This window comes from Lolium rigidum, chromosome 3 (genome assembly GCF_022539505.1).
Source record: "Lolium rigidum isolate FL_2022 chromosome 3, APGP_CSIRO_Lrig_0.1, whole genome shotgun sequence".
NCBI classification, from domain to species: Eukaryota; Viridiplantae; Streptophyta; class Magnoliopsida; order Poales; family Poaceae; genus Lolium; species Lolium rigidum.
This window is the reverse complement of record NC_061510.1, coordinates 384,172,625-384,191,011: the sequence shown is the minus strand read 5'-3', so window position 1 is coordinate 384,191,011 and position 18,387 is coordinate 384,172,625. Positions and strand designations below refer to the sequence as shown.

The following is an 18,387-nucleotide window of genomic DNA, read 5'->3' as shown; positions in this document are numbered from 1 at the left end:
CACCACCACCACGCCGTCGTGCTGCCGGAGTCAAGGAGGAGCTACTACTTCCGCTGCCCGCTGGAACGGGGAGAAGGACGTCGTCTTCATCAACACCGAACGTGTGACCGAGTACGGAGGTGCTGCCCGATCGTGGCACCGTGATCAAGATCTTCTACGCGCTTTTGCAAGCGGCAAGTGATCGTCCACCGCAGCAACAAGAGCCTCATCTTGTAGGCTTTGGAAATCTTCAAGAGTGAGTCTCGATGATCTCCTCGTTGCTCTCGTCTTCTAGATTGCATCTTGGCTTGGATTGCGTTCTCGCGGTAGGAAATTTTTTGTTTTCTATGCTACGTTATCCTACAGTTAGAGAGGAGCATCACTTCAAACATCACTTTGTACAACTTCATATGAGTGAATTGTTCAAGTTGTTCGATCTGCGTAAGCTCGACAAATCTCTCGTGAGTTGATACGTTATGTAAGTGATTTATTTCTATAATTAAATCTCTACCTCATCTCGTTCATTGCCTGCACTATATTATCCTAACTATATTCTTGTATACGCTATTATGCAGAATGAAGCTTGGGGAATGCAAAAAAAAGAACATCTATGATGTTGAGTTTATTGACCCACATATCATTAATGGACATGTGTTACAAAATCATCCCCAAGACATGGAGAGTGACCTGTACATGTTTCTTAAAAAGCAGGAACTCAAAAGTAACATTCTATTTCCTTACCATTTTGGGTGAGTGTTTCTGTCTTGTACACTTTTTTTTTTGTTTACTCCATGTTATGTCTAAGCGGTGAGTTATGCACGACTGTGCATGTAACATGTCCGCAGGTTCCACTGGATTCTGCTAATAATTCAATTTGACAACTCCAGAGTTGAAGTCATGGACTCTCTGAATATGGACCCAAAGCATTGGACCAACATAAGAGCAATGCTGCAAAAGTAGTTATTTTCAATCATTTGCGCACTATATCGGCCTCTTTCGTTCATTTTTTGATATCAAGTAACTAATAACTCCCTTGTTTATTTTCTTTGACATGCAGGGTTTGGAAACGGTTCATAAAGAATGTAACCGGTGAATTCAAAGAGGTGCTAACATTTAGAAGGTTCGCTCATGTTCCAACTCAGCCAAAGGGGACCAATCTATGTGGATACTATATTTGTGAGTTCATCTGGACACACACCTCTGAGCGGAGGGCTGAGGATATCAACTTGCGGAGGAGTGACTTGCGGGAGAAGCTTAATCCAGAAGCTCGCTTCCGACCAATTCAAGAGAAATTAGCAGGATTTCTGATGAGGGACGTCCTACATCCTAATGGACAACACTATTACGAGAACGAAGAACTTCTAATGCCGTAAATTTAATTAAAAAATTGTATATGGAAACTTGTATGAAGTTGTATATGGTCACCCGAGATTGAATATTATATATTCCTCTTGAATTCTTCTTGTTTGAAATTTTAAACTTGTTTGAAATTGTATATTCATATGCATCAACGTGTAACGTGTATATACTAGCGTAGAATATGTGTACTGAAACTTCTTTAAAATTAAAATAAAACATAAAATAAAATATAAAAGAAATAGAAACACAACAAAATAAAACCAAATTTAGGGTTTAAACCCTAAACCTGCAGAGACCTTTAGTCCCGGTTGGTCACACCAACCAGAACTAAAGGTATTCCATCCCAATGCACGTCTGCAGCCCACGTGGATGGACCTTTAGTCCTGGTTCGTAAAAAACCGGGACCAAAGAGGGGCTTTAGTTGCGCTTATTTAATCCCGGTTTCAAATTCGGAACTAAAGCCCGTTATGAACCGGGACCAAAACTCCTTTTTCTACTAGTGAGAGGAGGGCAATGGCATGGGGACGAATGGCCACGACCTGCGCACCTTAAAAGGACAGGTAAGCTGCTCGCCTTCATTGCCATGGCACTCCCCAGCACTGGCGCGCCCGAGAGTATTGATGCGCAAAAGGCGAAGCAGGCACGGTCACTGGCAGACGGGCCCTTTTTTTTAGATAAAAGGCACTCAAGTGCCCAACTTTGAATTAACAAAGCCACCAACGGCGAGAACGATACAAAGTGCTGAACCCAGCTTACAAAACGACACCACACACCCACACGAACTACCGAAGAAGCTACACCCGGAAGCGTGAACAACGAGCTCGGCCAAAGCGCCTACGAAACTCGGAGAAGAGGTGGAGTCTACAGTGTCGGGCCGGAGCTCACTCGAGAGCGAGCCATTTTCACGCGCGCCTCAACAGAACTCCTCCGTCGCAGAAACGCCACCGGAAGCCGACCACCACCGGGGACCAACCCACGTTGCTCACAAACCGCACCGCAGCGTCAAGGAAGCTCGACAAGGGAAGGGGCGCGGAGCAAGCCTTGCCGAAGATCGCCGAAGAATCACCTCCGTCACAACCATCAGTGAGCCTCGCGTTGTGGGTTCCAAGACAGTGTCTTCAAGAAGAGCACGACACCGGAGTGCCGCCACCGCCCGATCCGAGGATCTTGGGTTTTCACCCGGCAGTAGAGGATCGGAGATTGGCCTCACGGCGCCTTCAACAAGGGAACGCCGCCCGCGGACGCCGCCGCCGTGGCCCGAGGGCAAAGGTTTCCCTTTGGCCACCTCACCACCAACTACACCCCACATCGCTCGACTCGCCGACCACCACGCCGCCCTCACGGCCGTGGTAACCAGCCGGCACCGAGTCATTGGCTCGCCCGCCAACCAACATGACTCCCACCAACCAGGGCCGCCGCCCCGGCGTCCCAGCTCAGAGCTCAACGGAGAAACGGAAGAGAACGAGAAGACCTTCATAGCGAGACCACCGGCCCCCCTGCCTGGAAGCATCGAACCTGACTGGAGAGAGCCCTTCCCGAGGATCGGTAGACCAACAGCCCCCGTGGCTGCCGGCAGCACCAGCTCGCGGGACGAAAGACGATGGCTTTGCATGGCACCAGGCCCCTGCCGGTCCGTGGGGAAGCCAACACGCCTCTCGAGCACCCTCACCATCACCGGCAGGCCACCGCCGCCGGCCGGGCTTGCTACCAAGGCAGCACACCGCACCCGACCACCGCACACACCCACCGAAACGGAGATCCCGACCAAATCGGGGCTGGATCTCGGGCTCGAAGGGGCCCGGGCCCCGCCCGGCCCGTGAGACGCCGGATCCCGGCCGAGGGCGGCACACGGGGTCACCGCCGGCCAAGGGGTCGACCGGCACGCCGTCGGGGCGACCACGTTCGTCCTCCCGAGCCCGCCGAGAGAGGAGCTCGCGCCGCCCGAAACCTGCAGCCGCCGGAGCCGCCGGGGCCGCTCCGCGAGGCGACCGCCGCCACGAGCACGCCAGGGATGCGCCGTCTCCACGCCGACGCCGAGGGTCCGCGCCGCCGCGCCCGACGCCTAGCGCGGCGCCCTCACCGGCCGTGGGTGGCCCGCGCCGCCACCACCGCGCGAGGGGGAAGGGGGCCCCGCCGCCGCCGGCGCCGCACGGGCTTTGCCCGGCGACGCCCTCTGGCGGCGGCGAGATGGAGGGGGAGGGGAGGGGGGCTTGGAGAGGGGCGCCGCCACGGGCTCCCGGCCGCTCGCGGGAGCGGCGCGAGAGCGCTAGGTCTCCCTACTCAGCCAGTCGTGGAAAAGAATTGCAGACGGGCCCTATGGAGAACGGCGCAGACACGTACACTGAGTGTGCCGTGTTCGCGCCGACACATTCCAGGCGCAAATTTAAGCCTCGAATGCATCGTTGTGGACTGGCCAATTAGTTTGTGTGAGGCCGCTGGCCAGGGGCAGGCCTCTTTTTTATCCACGCTGATGCAAACGGTATTTTTTTATCCGTTTGGGACTAAGCTACCCTACACCCCAGTTCAGATTTGGTTTTTCGTAAGCGGAAGCATCTAAAAATGTTACCGGAATTTATGTGAAAGGAGGAGCCAATACAATGGTTGGTATTAGAAATTCAAGTCTCCAACGAACTGTACACAATAAATGACATAGCTGACTGTACCAACTTTGGGGACATGGATAAAGTTTAACCTCTTATATACATTTTTCATATTGTTCTCTACAATGTACCGGTTCTTATATGTTTGGGGTTCTTGGATGCTCCGTGGTTTTTGACCCGAACCGTAGGAGCCCTTTTTATTTATTTATATAGGAGGGGGGAAAACTGTACAAGCTGAAACCTTCTCCGTTTTCTTCTCAAGAACCATAATTGAACGCGTGATCCAGTGTTGCTCTAGCGCGCATTGGGCAGAAAATGGTAGGATGTTGGGAATGGTAGGCTACGGGAGAACTAGCAACAGTATACTCTATGGGTGTGGTTTGCCGTTTGTGCAAATTGGTTCGTCTCCATGTAATCACACTCGTACCAATATCTACACAAGTAGCAGGAAATTAATGATCTGCAGACATGCGAGTAGGCAGAGAAACTAACATCATGAAGTGGCCTTTGAGGCACAGTGTTCCGTCTCTTCACCATTCTGGCTGGAGGCCGAGTTAGTAGAAGCTTGCGGCTTTGCGTACGTGCTGAAGTATGGGGTGCCTCCTCACCGGGTTGCTTTTTTGTTGGGTGAGGATGGTTGTGGTGGCCGTGTTTTGTCTTTCTTTTAATTTTCAACCTCGCCATTTCGGGGTGTAGTTCTCATTGTATTTATGTTTGCAAACTTCTTTCCCAATGAAAATGTAGGCTCCTTGAAGTGTAGAGAAAAAGACTAATCAAGAACATAAAATAGGTGCAATTCATCAAGATTTGGCACCAGGGGTGGCTTGTTTCGCCGCCAGGATGATCTACTGCACCAACCTGACACATAATCAACAAGGTTAGCATTTAAATTCGTACATGCCACGAAGGAACTTCCAATCAGTTGTGATAATGATGTGTATAAATTTCAACCTTGTAATTCTTTCCAAAAGCTCTAAAATGAAATGTTTATATGAGAATTTGTGTACTGCCATGAACTGGTTTCATAGTAATGAAATTAGGAGCGGAGAGCTCATCAATCCTAAATGGGGTCGTTTTACAAATGGTATACTTGCAGCCACGAGCCTTTCTGTGCGAAAAGTAGCATGCCTTCGAAGTTAATGTCCTGTGTTTTTTCTCACTATTAGTTGTAGAAGAAAACAGAAAACATGGATTCCGAGTTAAGAGTATCTCCACTATGGAAAAATAGTATAAATGCGGCTAGACCTTTCTCTCAGCATCCCAGATGGGCCGAATAGCTAGCTGTGCTAACCTAGGTAGGAAGTTGACATGTATGCATAATATTTAATTTGTTTTCCTCCTTGATCATAGGACCGAGCTTTACGATTGTTGCAAGGCTCTTAAAACGTTGCAATATACAGAACCAAGAATAAGATAGAAATGCACGCACAAAACAGAGTATTGTTAAACACTGGAATTTAAGAACCTTGTTCGGTCATCAGAAATAGAAAAAAACATGAAACCTAATAAATATGGTCAAAGTAAATTCAAGAAACACAAAAATAAGGTATAACTGGGATACCATGAAACGAAAGATCCCAGTCCTATACTTTTTGCCACATGGATCATAAAATTCTGGAGTTTTTATTTTCTATGTGACATCAAAATAATTATTTTGTTTCGTTTGAATGGAGATATTAATATCACATTTATGTATTTTTGTCCAGTTTTCCAAAGAGGCCGTACTAGTTACAACGTTATTGAGTGCACCAACATCATTGCCTCTCTCCCAAGGTTCTACTACCCACCTTTCGGAATCTGGGATGCCAACATAAAATTTATAAAAGATAGTTAACATCAAGATTTCAACAGACTTGGTGTAAGTTCTTTGTAACGTAGTGCTCTTGGTATACGTTGCACATTGCATTGTGCACATGCTATCTGACCAACTATATCTTCTCACTTATTATGTTTCCTGTTTATGAGTTTCTCACGCTCTTTTTCCCAAATTCTTGTGACGCTAGTAGAAAAGTGAAGATAGTGCGGAAATTCAATTCGGCTCCTTGACATGATATGTCGTTGAAGAGACTACAAAGACAATCAAAAAGTAAGAGAGACTCTAGATGACTTCTCCAGAACCTTGTTAGTCCTTTTCTATTTCTATAGACATGGGATTGTGATAGTGAAATCTTACAGGTTGTGATGTCTTGCGGTTGGCTCAGCCACCGTCTTTAACTAGACAGCCCCGTATACCTCTGTATCTAGAACAGCCCTGTATACCTCTTTATCTAGATAAAGTTGTGAAGCTTTACCTCTTTATCTAGATAAAGTTGTGAAGCTTTCTTAGGAACGGAGAGTTGTGAAGCTTTCTTAGGAACGGAGAGAGTATGCTTTTTTTGGGTGAAGGAAGCATATGCACCCAGGGCCGAATTGAATTTTGGCTGTGTTTCACCGCTAGATAGTCAAAACTTTCTCCTTCCTGAATCCAGTTGAACCTTTCTTGGAAGCACAGCACGATTTCTTCCATTCAGACAGGGACCTCCAGTATTTCCAAGAATTCGGAATCTTCCCTCAGAAATTTCAGGAATTGTATTTGCAGAGAGATGGCTATAACAGAATACGTAGCGCTCCTAGTTTACATGATGAAATAATAGAGCTAGCCTCATTAATATTGGTACTGGAATAGGTTCAAGAAAACTAAAAATAAAATTAGTCCTAGGTTACAGTCCATAAATAGCACTTAATTGAGAAGCTACCTCTGCATTTTTTCTTTTACAACATAATAACTTAAAAAGGTGTAACACCCAGAACCCAAACAAAGATAGTACCGACTACATGGTTAATACTGGGAGCTTTGAGTAGGACGCCACATAATGATAGTGCTTGTCAGACAACTTGTCGCAGCGGTGGTCTTCTGGTTGAATCTCAGTAAGTTCACCGGTGCTTATACTGTACCAACGAAGCTTGTCCGCTCGTTTGTCGAACATGACAAGACCATCTCTCTCCAGGTCAAGAGCCATGACATCATAGTCACAATTCCAGCAGTATGTGTCATACCGACGAAGGTTGTCCCTTCCGAATGCATGGCTCATATTAAGGCGGTACTTGAGGCTCCACTCATAAGGCTCATCAACATCAAGACTCCAAACAAGAACCGTACGAGCATCCTCCTCTGGCAATGCGTAGTGCAAGGCCCCCGAGTATTGGCCCAAGCAACCTTTGCCAACCCTATCCAAAAAACCAACATCTTCATGCGGCAGCTCAATAATCCGAAGAGTGGGCGGAATGCCACAACTAGTTCCCTCCAATCTCTTCAGTACTAGAATCTCACGCAATTCTCTCCGCACATACAATGCTCCATCAATAAACAGGTGTGGTTGAGAAACTACTGTTCTCCCAGAGAGCCATGATGTATCATCCAGAAACCAAGTGGAAAGATCAGACGAGTACACCTGAAGTTTGACAGGGCCAAATCCCAAATAGCGGGTACTCAGCCGCTGAAAGTTGAAGACGTAGAACTTTGCCGGCCATGATGGGCTGAAAGCCAAAATACTCATATTGTAAAAAGGGTCATAATGGCTACGAGGAGTATCAGAGAGCACCCTCCACTCTCGTGTTGCCGGATTGCACACGATGAAGCGGCAAATACCTACAGGAGTATAGCTGCTCTTGTACTTACAAAGGACTAGGCCATTGCAAGAATCCATCAGCTCTAATTGCTCATACTGTGGTAGGAAACTAAGAGCTTCATCAAATTCCTTATCATTGTGGGGCAGGCTAGCAAGCATGATAGCAGAGTTATCACGGCGTTGGTACAGAAGACCTGTCGGAATTTTCAGAAGCTTCTTGCTGTAGTGCGGATCAGAGGAGAAGGCGAGCCAATCCTTGGAGACACATTTGAAGCGGCAAAAAGACTTGAACGGCAGCCGGGAGAGGATCTCCACTACTAGATCATCAGGTAGCTTAGGAGCAGGAGAACCATTCTCAGGGTCGACGTCTTTATGGTAGTTTACTGAAAGGCAAAACTGATAATGTCAGAATAGACATGGAAGCAATTTTATAATAATCGAGACAAAAGACGTTGTAACAGAATTAAATCATCTGAAACTATGATTTACTCGGTACAAAATACTTGCTACACGACTTGCTCATTTAAATCCATTTCAAGTTCAGATTCACTGGGATAAGGTAATCATACAACATTAGTATACAGCAACAGAAATAACTAAATGATGGATACAGCCAATTTGTCTTAAAAGTTTGATTCTGTACTATAAGCAAAATTGAACAAGTGTCTAGATTTGCAGGATTAGACCAATAATTTGGTCCCAACAGAAAACTCTCTATAAAAGGATCCTTGCGCATAAATTTATCTTCACACCTAGCAGATTTCCAGCCATTTGGTGTTATTGAAGTTTTCCATGCATTTAATAATCAATCTGTTGTGACTTAATTGTTTCAAGAGCTCTACAGCTGTGTGTAAACTGTAAACACGAATATCACATAGAAGCAAGGAAATCATTGACTGGTTAATGGTGTGTAGCTAATTAATCAGTACCTCCCACAAACCATGGGCTAATTGCACACACTTGGGAAGTCATGGATTGATTAACAGCATGTAGAGTTGGATCATCTTCGACACCCTCACTCTGAGAAACCAACGTTACTTCAGCAGAAGCTGCATGGGCCAGCTGAACTACATCTTCCATGAACTCGGGAGATTCAGTCTGAATGGCCGCTTCTGAAGCAGGGGGGGGTGAGCGATCCAGGGATAGGTGGTCAATATATGATTTCAGGGTTGCCGCAGCTTGGCTCTCATTGCATGACGCAGACGGTGGGTGATGTTGTTGTCCTAAATGTGGTTTAGCTGTGTAAAAGTTATCGTCTTCTGGAAAACCGAAAGTGCATTCTGCCCCAGCTACTTCCTTAGATGCGTGACAATTCTGATCAACAACCTCTGGAGCTAGAGTTGTCACGCTATTATTGGCGACCTGTGAGGATGGAATAGGTTGGTTATCCATGACAAAGCCTCCTACAGTTGAGGTTGATTTGGCAAGTGAAGTGTTGGCAGGATTGATATCTTCCTTTTCTGAATCAGATGGCAATGAGGAGGTTTGAGAAGTTGCATGCTCTGCTAACAGGACTGACATCTCAGCCATTTTCTTCTTATCGAGTTCCGCTAGCTTGGCTTTTAGACGGTTCTCGTAGTATTTGATGATCTTCCCTCGCTGAACGTTGTAGCCATTCTCTAGGGATTGCAGCTTCATTAACAGGGTCTGCATAAAAATGGTAGAATTAATTTTCCAGGGAGGAAATTACGAATTGTGTTTATGTCGGAAATAAGAAAACACGAATTCATCATTGGTAACTTAAGAAGTTTTACCTCCTGGTCTTGAAGGCTAGAGATTTGCCCTAATGATGTTGAAGCACACTGGGTGATATCCACCTTTGTTGCATTGTCCTGTTCATGTTCCCCAGACAGGCTATGATTTGTTTCCCCATCGGTCATGATGTCATCCTGAATACTGCCTTGTTGCTGAAAAGGTATATGATCGCAGGGTGTATTAGCCGCAAGATATAGTGCAGCTTAGGTTAGGAATAATGTCCGGAAAACTGAAATTGAACAGTAGTACAGATGAATGAAAGAGAATAAGTTCCGTACCAGGAGCCTCGAAGTACTAACGGTTTCTGTCCTTTTCGTTGAACCGGCATTAAACCTGGGGGGCGTTCGCCGTGAGGTATTCTTCTGTTCAACATCTTCGTCCATGCTGGGATAGGCCAGATATTGAGAAGGGAAATCCAAACAATTAAAAAAACCATGAATTAAGAAAAAAGTAATTAATAAGACAAAGAATTGTACAAGAAAGAAAAATCATGCGACCTAGATATAGAAGTTTCAAGTACTCCCCCAATAAAGAATGCAGAAATTAATACATAAACTAAATCCGAACAACTCGAACCTATCTGAAAGGGAGCAATCAAATTAGGTACTTCAGTATGCAGTTTGAAACAAAATTCAGCTTCGGTTTGATATCCATCAATAGGTTCATGTCATCAGGCAATTGTAATGTATATGTTTGGCAGATAAGAGAGGGAAATGTAGAAATTTTAGGATTTCTTTGGTCCTTTGTTACTGAAAGTAGGCACTTCTGTTACTAAACTTTAGGTAGAAGATCATGAATAAAGTTGATCTACTTACATTGGCAGTGCGCCAGTGACACAGAGCTATCAATATTTGTTTCCCAACTTGTTGTCACATGAAACGGCTAACCTAGTGCGAAGAGAACAGAGATTTAACGGAAATTAAAGAAAGGGTACAATCTGTTTACGGAATATGAGTAGAGAAATCCCAACATTTCTAATCCGAGCATTAATAATCCAGGAGCGGATGAAATAAGAAACTTTAATGTTCTCCAAACAGCCAAATCTGGCAGCTCCCAGACGAGTATGCAGATGCTGCTATCCACGAGTTCCAGGACAATCAACTAAAATAGATAAGCCTAACCGTAGTGCGAATCCGCCCAAATCAGAAAACCTAGAAACAGTCTAACCTTGTCCGAGCTACCGGAGAGTGCGGCTCTCCGGCCACTGGTGAGGCGTCAGAGAGGCGCGGCGGCGGTCCAGCAGGGCGCAAGGAGAAAAGAGATGGCCGGTCGCCTCTCGGAGCTGAAAGAGAGAGCGGCGTCGGCGGTCGAGTGGGAGGATTAAGAGAAGAGAAGGAGAGTGTATGCAACCGGGAGTGGCGGTCCTTCTCTACGGATTAGAGCATCTCCAGCTGTTGCCAGGCCGAAATTTGACCCTATTTAGCGCTGGATGATGTAAAATTTCGTGTGAGAGACTTATATTTCCAGCGGCGAGTCTAAGGTGAATATAAAATTTGAATAAATATAGGCGAATTCAGACGAAATACGTTCAAGCATAGGAGAAATTTAGAGATATTTAACATATATAGGCGAGTTCGTACATATATATGCTGAATCCATAATATATTTGAATTCAACCAAGGGGAAACATAAACTAAAATTTAAAAACGGCATTCTACATGCCGAAACCTTGACGTCGACCCCGACGAGGATGTGTCAGCGCGACACGGAAGGCACCGCCGCTTACGGCGGCATCCCCAGGACGGGGGGAGTTGCTGCCCTTGATGTGCGCGAGCACACTGTCGAGCGTGCGGCCCGGCGCGCTCCCCCAGCGGCGGCGGCCGGCGGCGTTGTTACGCGCTGGGGGAGGGGGAGGACCGTCGTACGCTACGAGTTCCCGTTCGTGACGGCGACGGAAGAACTCGTTCCAGGCGTCGTAGTTGTCGGGGAGGTACCGCTCCTCCGCGCGCTGCTCATCGCTGAGGGTGACTCGCACAGCGTCGATCGCCCCGTCGAGCATGTCGCCTCCCACCGGAAGCGGCGGGATCGGGACGCCACCCGCGCTCAGGCGCCATCCTCCGGGCGCGCGGAAGTCCGGCGGTGTCGGGTAGCCCGCCATGTGCAGAAGTCCCGCCTCCCAGTGGTGTAGGGAACACCGGCCGAAGCCGTTGCTCGCCGCGCCTTCGCTGTGGCCCGCCATTGCTCGCTGGAGGAGGATTGGGGAGAGAACACTAGGCTAGGGAGAGAAGGGAGACGGCGGTGGTGAATGCGGCCAGACGCAGTAGTTCCGCGATAAATAGAGGGAGCCGCGCGTGAATTCGAGGCGACGGAAGTTACGCGTCCGGCGAAGATTGACCGGTGGCAGGCTTTTGCAGACGATTGCCCTTTCTCGCCGACAAGTCGGGGCCACCAGCCGCGCAGGAAGTTTTCTCGACGTTTCCCGCGCTTTCGTTTCGTTGGGACTCCCGAGCGTTTCCCGGGGGGTCGGGATGACCTGGGCTCGCCGGATTTATGAAATCCCAAATCCGGATGAAAACGAGGATCCGGGACCACGACTGGACCGTTCTCGTCCATCCGGATGAAAAAAAAATAGAGCATAGGGGCCTTCCCCTAGAGACGGCTGGAGATGCTCTTAGACATAACTGAAACTCTACGGATTAAGCTCATCATCAAGCAGACTACTCTGAAAATTTCAGTCGACTACTTTAGCTATCGGCTGCTTATCTTCAGGATTAGGTCAATGTCTGAGTAGAGACATCCTTAATAATATCGTGCGTGTATCCTTACACGTTTCTCTTATGTAAAATGCACTTAATATGAATATACTCTATACTGTTAAAAAAACACAATTGAAAGAGAAATTTTGCTACTCCATCCGCTTTAGCTAGGTTGACGGTTGTGAATTTAACCTACACCCTCCATTAATAAATAAATATTAAAGACTTGTTTAAATCTGAATGTATTTGTACACTAAAAAAATGTTAAGATACATTCAAATTTAGATAAATTTAAAGCATCATTTTATGGAAAGAGGTAGTATATAACATAAAAAATATATCACTATAATATCTGAAGTTTCACATGGTATATTTTACTTCCTCTGTCCCACGGAACATTTAGATTTAGCCTAAATTTAAATGTATCTAGATAAAATATTATCTAGCTATCTTCATAATTTAGACATAATTAGGACACTTTTTATAGGATGGAGGGAGTAATATATACGTCATGTTGAGATTGTCAAATTGATGATTTAGTGATATGTGCATCACTTGTATACCCGACCGGAGGGAGCTTTATGGACGGAGGCCACGTGCCCCTTGTTTAATGCACCATTGTCGACACACTATTGGCCTATGTGTCGATTTCTAACATCCTTAGATGTCACCGCATTAGAGGGCCACGTGTGTGTTTTTGAGTGGCCCATGCGACGACTTACGATAGGTCCATGAAGAGGCTGCTTATTGGTCCATGTATCGCCCTTTTAGAGGTGGTGCCTTAGCATGGCCGCGAAGTTTTGGAAAACATCACTAGAAGGATGACGTCGGTGATGGTGAAAGTGACGTTTGCAGACGCCATTAACTGTTGCCGTGATGCCATCCGCCATATGGTGCAGCCCCGTGATGTTTTCCATGACGAAAAAACGTCACGGGTGGCCGGGCTGGCCCAATTCGATGCGACAAAAATCCGAAACATCGTGAACGTTTGCGAAGTTTTCCCATGGAACAAAATGTCATAGGTTGGTCAGTGAAGATTGGTCTATGACGTTTTTTTCATTGTAAAAAACATCAGAACGGTTATCTATGATGTTTCTGGTGTGGCCTATGACATATGGAAAATAGCATATATGCCACCACTATTCTTGTGGTGATTCTATTCTTCTCTATCCAAATCTATCTACATCAAATCCTAGAGAAGGGATAGGTATATACCTATCACAGAAATATTATCAACCCTTGAGTTAAAACCCTAAATATAATCTCTCTCACTTTGGAGTGGTGAGGTAATCCAATATTAAATGGAATAAGACCATATTCCACAATTGAAGAAGTAAAGAAGAAGCCAATCCAAATTAAGCTAACCAAGTGGAGTGTAAGCCTATATACCTGAAGAGACCTTGTGAGTACCTCATAAACCCTATAGTAATCATGTCTATGTAAGAGAGAACAAGTTAAGTGTTACACCCTAGTTGCTAGAGCAAGCACTTGATCTTGGAGGTGAGAACCAAATCTTATTAGTTATGCCTTTAAGAAGAAAACCATGATCACCATCATTCGATGTTGATCATAGCACCTTGAGAATTACTAATTAGCTAGGTGGTAGTTAAATCCTAAGGAATTAGGAGCCATCAATAGTGCTTGAAGATAAAAATGGATGTCTATAGTGACATATTAAGATCTTTAGTACCCAGTTTATAAGAACTAGAGAAGAGAAGCTAATAAGAAGTAAGTAGATCATGTCTAGTACATGATTATGTTGTTGGGTGTGGGTATAGAAATAAGTTAACAAGAAATATTGATATGATAAGCAGATATCATCCTTCACATGAAATGGTAAGAAAAATAGAAAGCAACCTTAATCCATCATTTTAGTTCCAACTTGTGCATCACTTGAACTCTAATATTAAACCATATCATTCAATCCAAGATATTTGATTAAATAACTATTCTTGGGGTTCAACCCAAGTTTATGAGACAAGAAGATAAACCCTAGTGCTAAACCCTACACTTAAATCCCTATGGTATGATCAACTACTTATCTTTAGAATTAAAGACAATTCCTCAACCAAGTGACCAACTCAACTAAAACCCTAGAACCATATCTCAATCCTAATGTGTGTATCACTTGGGTGACCACAAGGAAACTCTAAGACCATGCCTTAAACTTAAGTAGCGGTGAGATGATTAGTTAATAAAAAACCTCATATTAAACCCTACATTTCAATCTAAATGTCTTGACCAATTGATCACAATAGAATTAAAGTAAAGACTATGCATCAAGTGTTACACATCCCAAATCTCAACCTTGGACAAATAAAATCTTTCTTCTAACAAAGAAATATGAACAATATATAGGTGTTCAAAGCCAAGCCTCCACACACTTCACTAATGACATTGGAATGACCCTATATAATCTTAAAATCCATAGAAAAAGGTAGACACATGGGATGGTGACCGTGAGATCGCATTTCTAAATAAGAAGCCAAGGACTATGCCCATGAGATCACACCAGTAAATTACTTTTTAATACCACTAATACAAAACAAAGTTCCTAAAGAACATTAGGAGGTTATTCAAACCATAACAAATAATTTATTGGATGTCATATAACATAATGTATTGGATGTCATATTTGGTAACTTTCAATAAGAGACAGACCCTCACACTCACTTAAACCAGATTTGAATCCAACTAGAATTCAAAACAGAAAAAGAGAAAAGGAAAAGAAAGAAAGAGAGAGAGAGAGAGAGAGAGAGAGAGAGAGAGAGAGGGAGAGAGAGAGAGACGCAACCGAAGCAGGCCAACCAACTAAACCAGTCCATTAGCATAGCCCATGAACCAGGTCACCGCGTAGCCCAGTTGAGCCAGCCCGGCATACCAGTTTGCTTAAGAATCACACGAAAAAGGAGATCATCGTCTACTCTGTTTCTTGAAGCATCTCGGTGGTAGCACCTCTATCACCAGCCACACCGAGATGCGCGTCATCGCTCTGAGACATCTATAAGGATTGCCACATCACCTCCAAGAAACCCTAACCCTCCATTCTCCCGTTCCTCTTCTTCCTCGCGCGTGTGCTCTGGAACCCTAGCTCTCAGCTACTAGCTCACCCCCACCAATTCCGACCACACCGAGCACCGTTGTGAACTCCTGGAGCTCTGCCTCGTCTCCATTAACCTCCTCGTTGACTCCCGGAGTTCCTCGAATTGGGTCGTCATTCCACCACCAGTCTCCGACGATCATCATCGATTGTGACCACCCCAGACCTCGCTGACAAGCCCTACACGCTCCTTGTGACTCCTTGTTCTCCTAGTGTGCTCGCTTTGCTCTATCGTGCCCCATAGCATTGCCACACCGTGTACCTGTGAGTACCGCCGCTCTGCCTCGTCGCCGACCAAACTCCAATGAAAATTAGGAAGCGGCACCGCCCCTTTTGGTCCACCGGGCGAGCCGGGGAACAACGGCAGCGTTGTCCACATCCCTCCGGCCATCACATCATTTCCATGTCATCAATTTTGACTCGTTCCATGCCCATGTGGCACTTCACGTGGCCACTGGACCCACCCGTCTATGGCCAGGGTTAGGTCTAACCCTGGTGCAAATAATATTTCTATTTTAAATTCAAATTCTAGAAAACTTTATAAACCTCAGAAATTCATATCAAATTCAATTTAAGTTAGAAAGATACAAATGAGTTATCAAAATATTTAGAAGAACAAGAGAAATGAGTGGGCTGAGATAATTTGGACGCACGAAATTGAAGTGCACGGCTGAGAAGGAAGAAGAAAAAATTTGCCCCTGATTGCAATTACCCTCTGGCATGTAATGATAAACTGTTCTCTTAGTAGTTAAGGCTAGATCATTGATTCACAAAGCATCGTTAGTGATTGTGCTTTTTCGGATCTGGTAATGGTGGAGGCTCGACGTCTCCTCAAACGTGTGCTTAGGTGGCGTTGGAGTTTGGTGGAGGCCGCTAGTTTCAAGTGCAGAAACCCCTAGAAATAGTTCTGTATTTTTCTATTTTTAAGGTTCTATCTGTAAAGTTTTCAGAAAATTTATTTTCTCCTGGTCTGTTTTTCAGTTTTCACATTTGTTGGTTTATGTAACTTCATTTTCTATTAATGGAACCAAAAAAGTACGTGAGTCGTGCGCAGTTGATTTCATTATTGGGATTTCTATTTTCCTACCTCTGACTCCTTAGTTGTGCTCAGTTTTCCCCAGCCCCTTAGTTTTTCCTCAGTTTTCCCCAAGACCTTGTCTGAAACCCGCAGAAGGAGCTCGGACGGAGGATTCCCGTTTAGTTGACGTTGGTTGATGCTTGGCAAGTGGGGCCGCTTGTTGGTGCCCCGCAGTGGACACGTCTTCACTTATCCAGATCATCGTGGGACCCACAACTCTGTCCTCGTTAGTGCGTCGGACCCACGGCCTACCTGGGTGACCGTTGCAAAATGGGAGCCCGAGCCAGCCCCGCGCCCGTGCCCGTGCTATTGCTTCCCCTTTCTTTCCCCGCGCCCCATTGTTCTTCTTCTCCGCCAGCGGCAGCCCTTCTCCGGCATGCGGGTGATGTCTAGTTTCTCTTCGACCTCCCGTTCTTCATGGCCGCAGTATGGACCCGTGCCTTTGACAAGATGCCACTGTTCGCCCACGCCGGGAGCCTCTGAAGCGGTTGATGCCGTAAGACGGACGCAGAACGCGCAGCCGTGGACGTGAATTCCTTGCATGCGAGAGCTTGCCATATAGAGAGGGGGATAAGGTTAGATCTCGCTCCAATTTCTCTGTTTTCTCTCAATTTTCTTGTTATTCCCTCGAATTTGGGATTTAGGGTTCACGTTGTTGTTTTCAGATCCTGAAGAAATGCAGGCATTTCGAGTGGATCGATGTGTACGTTCAGAGGCTTCAATTGCTGGAATCAATTGGCGCTATTGGGGAGCGCAATTGTAATATCCCAGTATTTGGGGTTACAAAAATAGAGGAAACAGATGTGTGCATTGCATTCATGCATAGAAAATTCGGGGAATTTTCGCGCTTTAAAGTAAAATAGTCACAGTAACTGAAGTTTCACTTGATCTTGGTGGAATTGAAGTAGCTCATCAAGTCAAGCGCTATAAACCTCAATGTGACTTTGTTAAAACCTTGTTTTTGGTAGAGATGATTTGATCTAAGGGGTTAGATCAATTAGAACTAAAATTAACACAACCACACTTTACTCAATTATCAATTGCTTGATCTTATAAAAGAATATAATATGGTATTCTTTGCTATATCATATGAACAACTATTCAACCATAACTCAAGTAGCAATAAAATGGAGAAAACATTCTTGACTCATCTTCTCCATGTCTTAAACTAATCCTTGATCCTACCATGAACCTCATGGTATTCATTATACTCCATTCTTGAAAACATGACAAGGAAATCAACTCTAGAAATATATATATCCTTCTCTATTCCAAATAGTTTTACATCAAACCTAAAGAGGTGAGAGTACTATTTTATTTAGGGAATCAATGACAAACCTTGAGGCAAATCCTGAATATAAATATCCATATGATCACAACATTATCTTCAAGAGGAACCCTAGAGTATTATTCAAGCCTTCCCAAATGAGAGAGACCATTTATTCTAAACCTAGCTTTACCTATTAATGAACAAAGGACAACCTTTGAACTAAAGTATTAGGTTGTAAACCATTTCCCTTGGAGTGGTGAGATAACCTAATATCACATGGAATAATACCATATCCATGAATTGATAAAGTAAGGAAGAGATTAACTCAATCAAGATAGCCAAGTGGAGTTATAGACTTAATACCTATTGAGATATTGTGAGTACACCATAAACCCTAGAATAACCATTCCTTTATAAGAGAGCCCAAGCTATGGTGTTACACTCAAGTAGTTGCGGCAACACCTGAATATGAGGGAGAGAACTATCCATATACCAGATGAGTATATCAACATTGCTTAAGTGAAACCCTAACATAATATCTCAGGTATTCTTGTCGTCGTGGTGAACGAGCAGATGCCATAGGATGGCTTAAGTTGGGGCCGAATGGACGTATGAGGATTCGGGGGAGGGTTTGCGATTAGATGGGAAGAACTTCCGGATGCTTTCCTCAAGAACACAACCAAAGGCCGGTATGCAAGAAGAGAGACAAGAGGAAGAACTCTTTACTAGATCGCTAGCTTCATTGATCTCAACATGGTTACAAGTTTCTCAGTACACGCGATCTCTCTATCGTCTCGCTACGTGCCCGTGATAGAAGGGCTGCCCCCTCTCCTTATATAGGGGAGAGGGTGGCTTACACTGGAAGAAACCCTAATGGCATCTTTGACTAGACAAACTACTTTACAAAGCTACTTTAATCATAGATGACACCGGAGTCCTCTT

At 45.0% G+C, this 18,387-nt stretch overlaps 1 protein-coding gene across 1 annotated transcript; it reads right to left on the bottom strand.

Annotated features, from left to right (window-relative positions):
• Window positions 1–6,522: 6,522 nt before the first annotated feature.
• LOC124697555 lies at window positions 6,523–11,300 on the bottom strand. Its single transcript, XM_047230130.1, has 4 exons — window positions 11,172–11,300; window positions 9,301–9,453; window positions 8,476–9,193; window positions 6,523–7,929 (listed from the first exon to the last, which is right to left on the bottom strand). The coding sequence occupies exons 1-4, from the start codon at window positions 11,298–11,300 to the stop codon at window positions 6,749–6,751; spliced, it is 2,181 nt and encodes a 726-aa protein (XP_047086086.1). The 3' UTR covers window positions 6,523–6,748.
• Window positions 11,301–18,387: the final 7,087 nt, after the last annotated feature.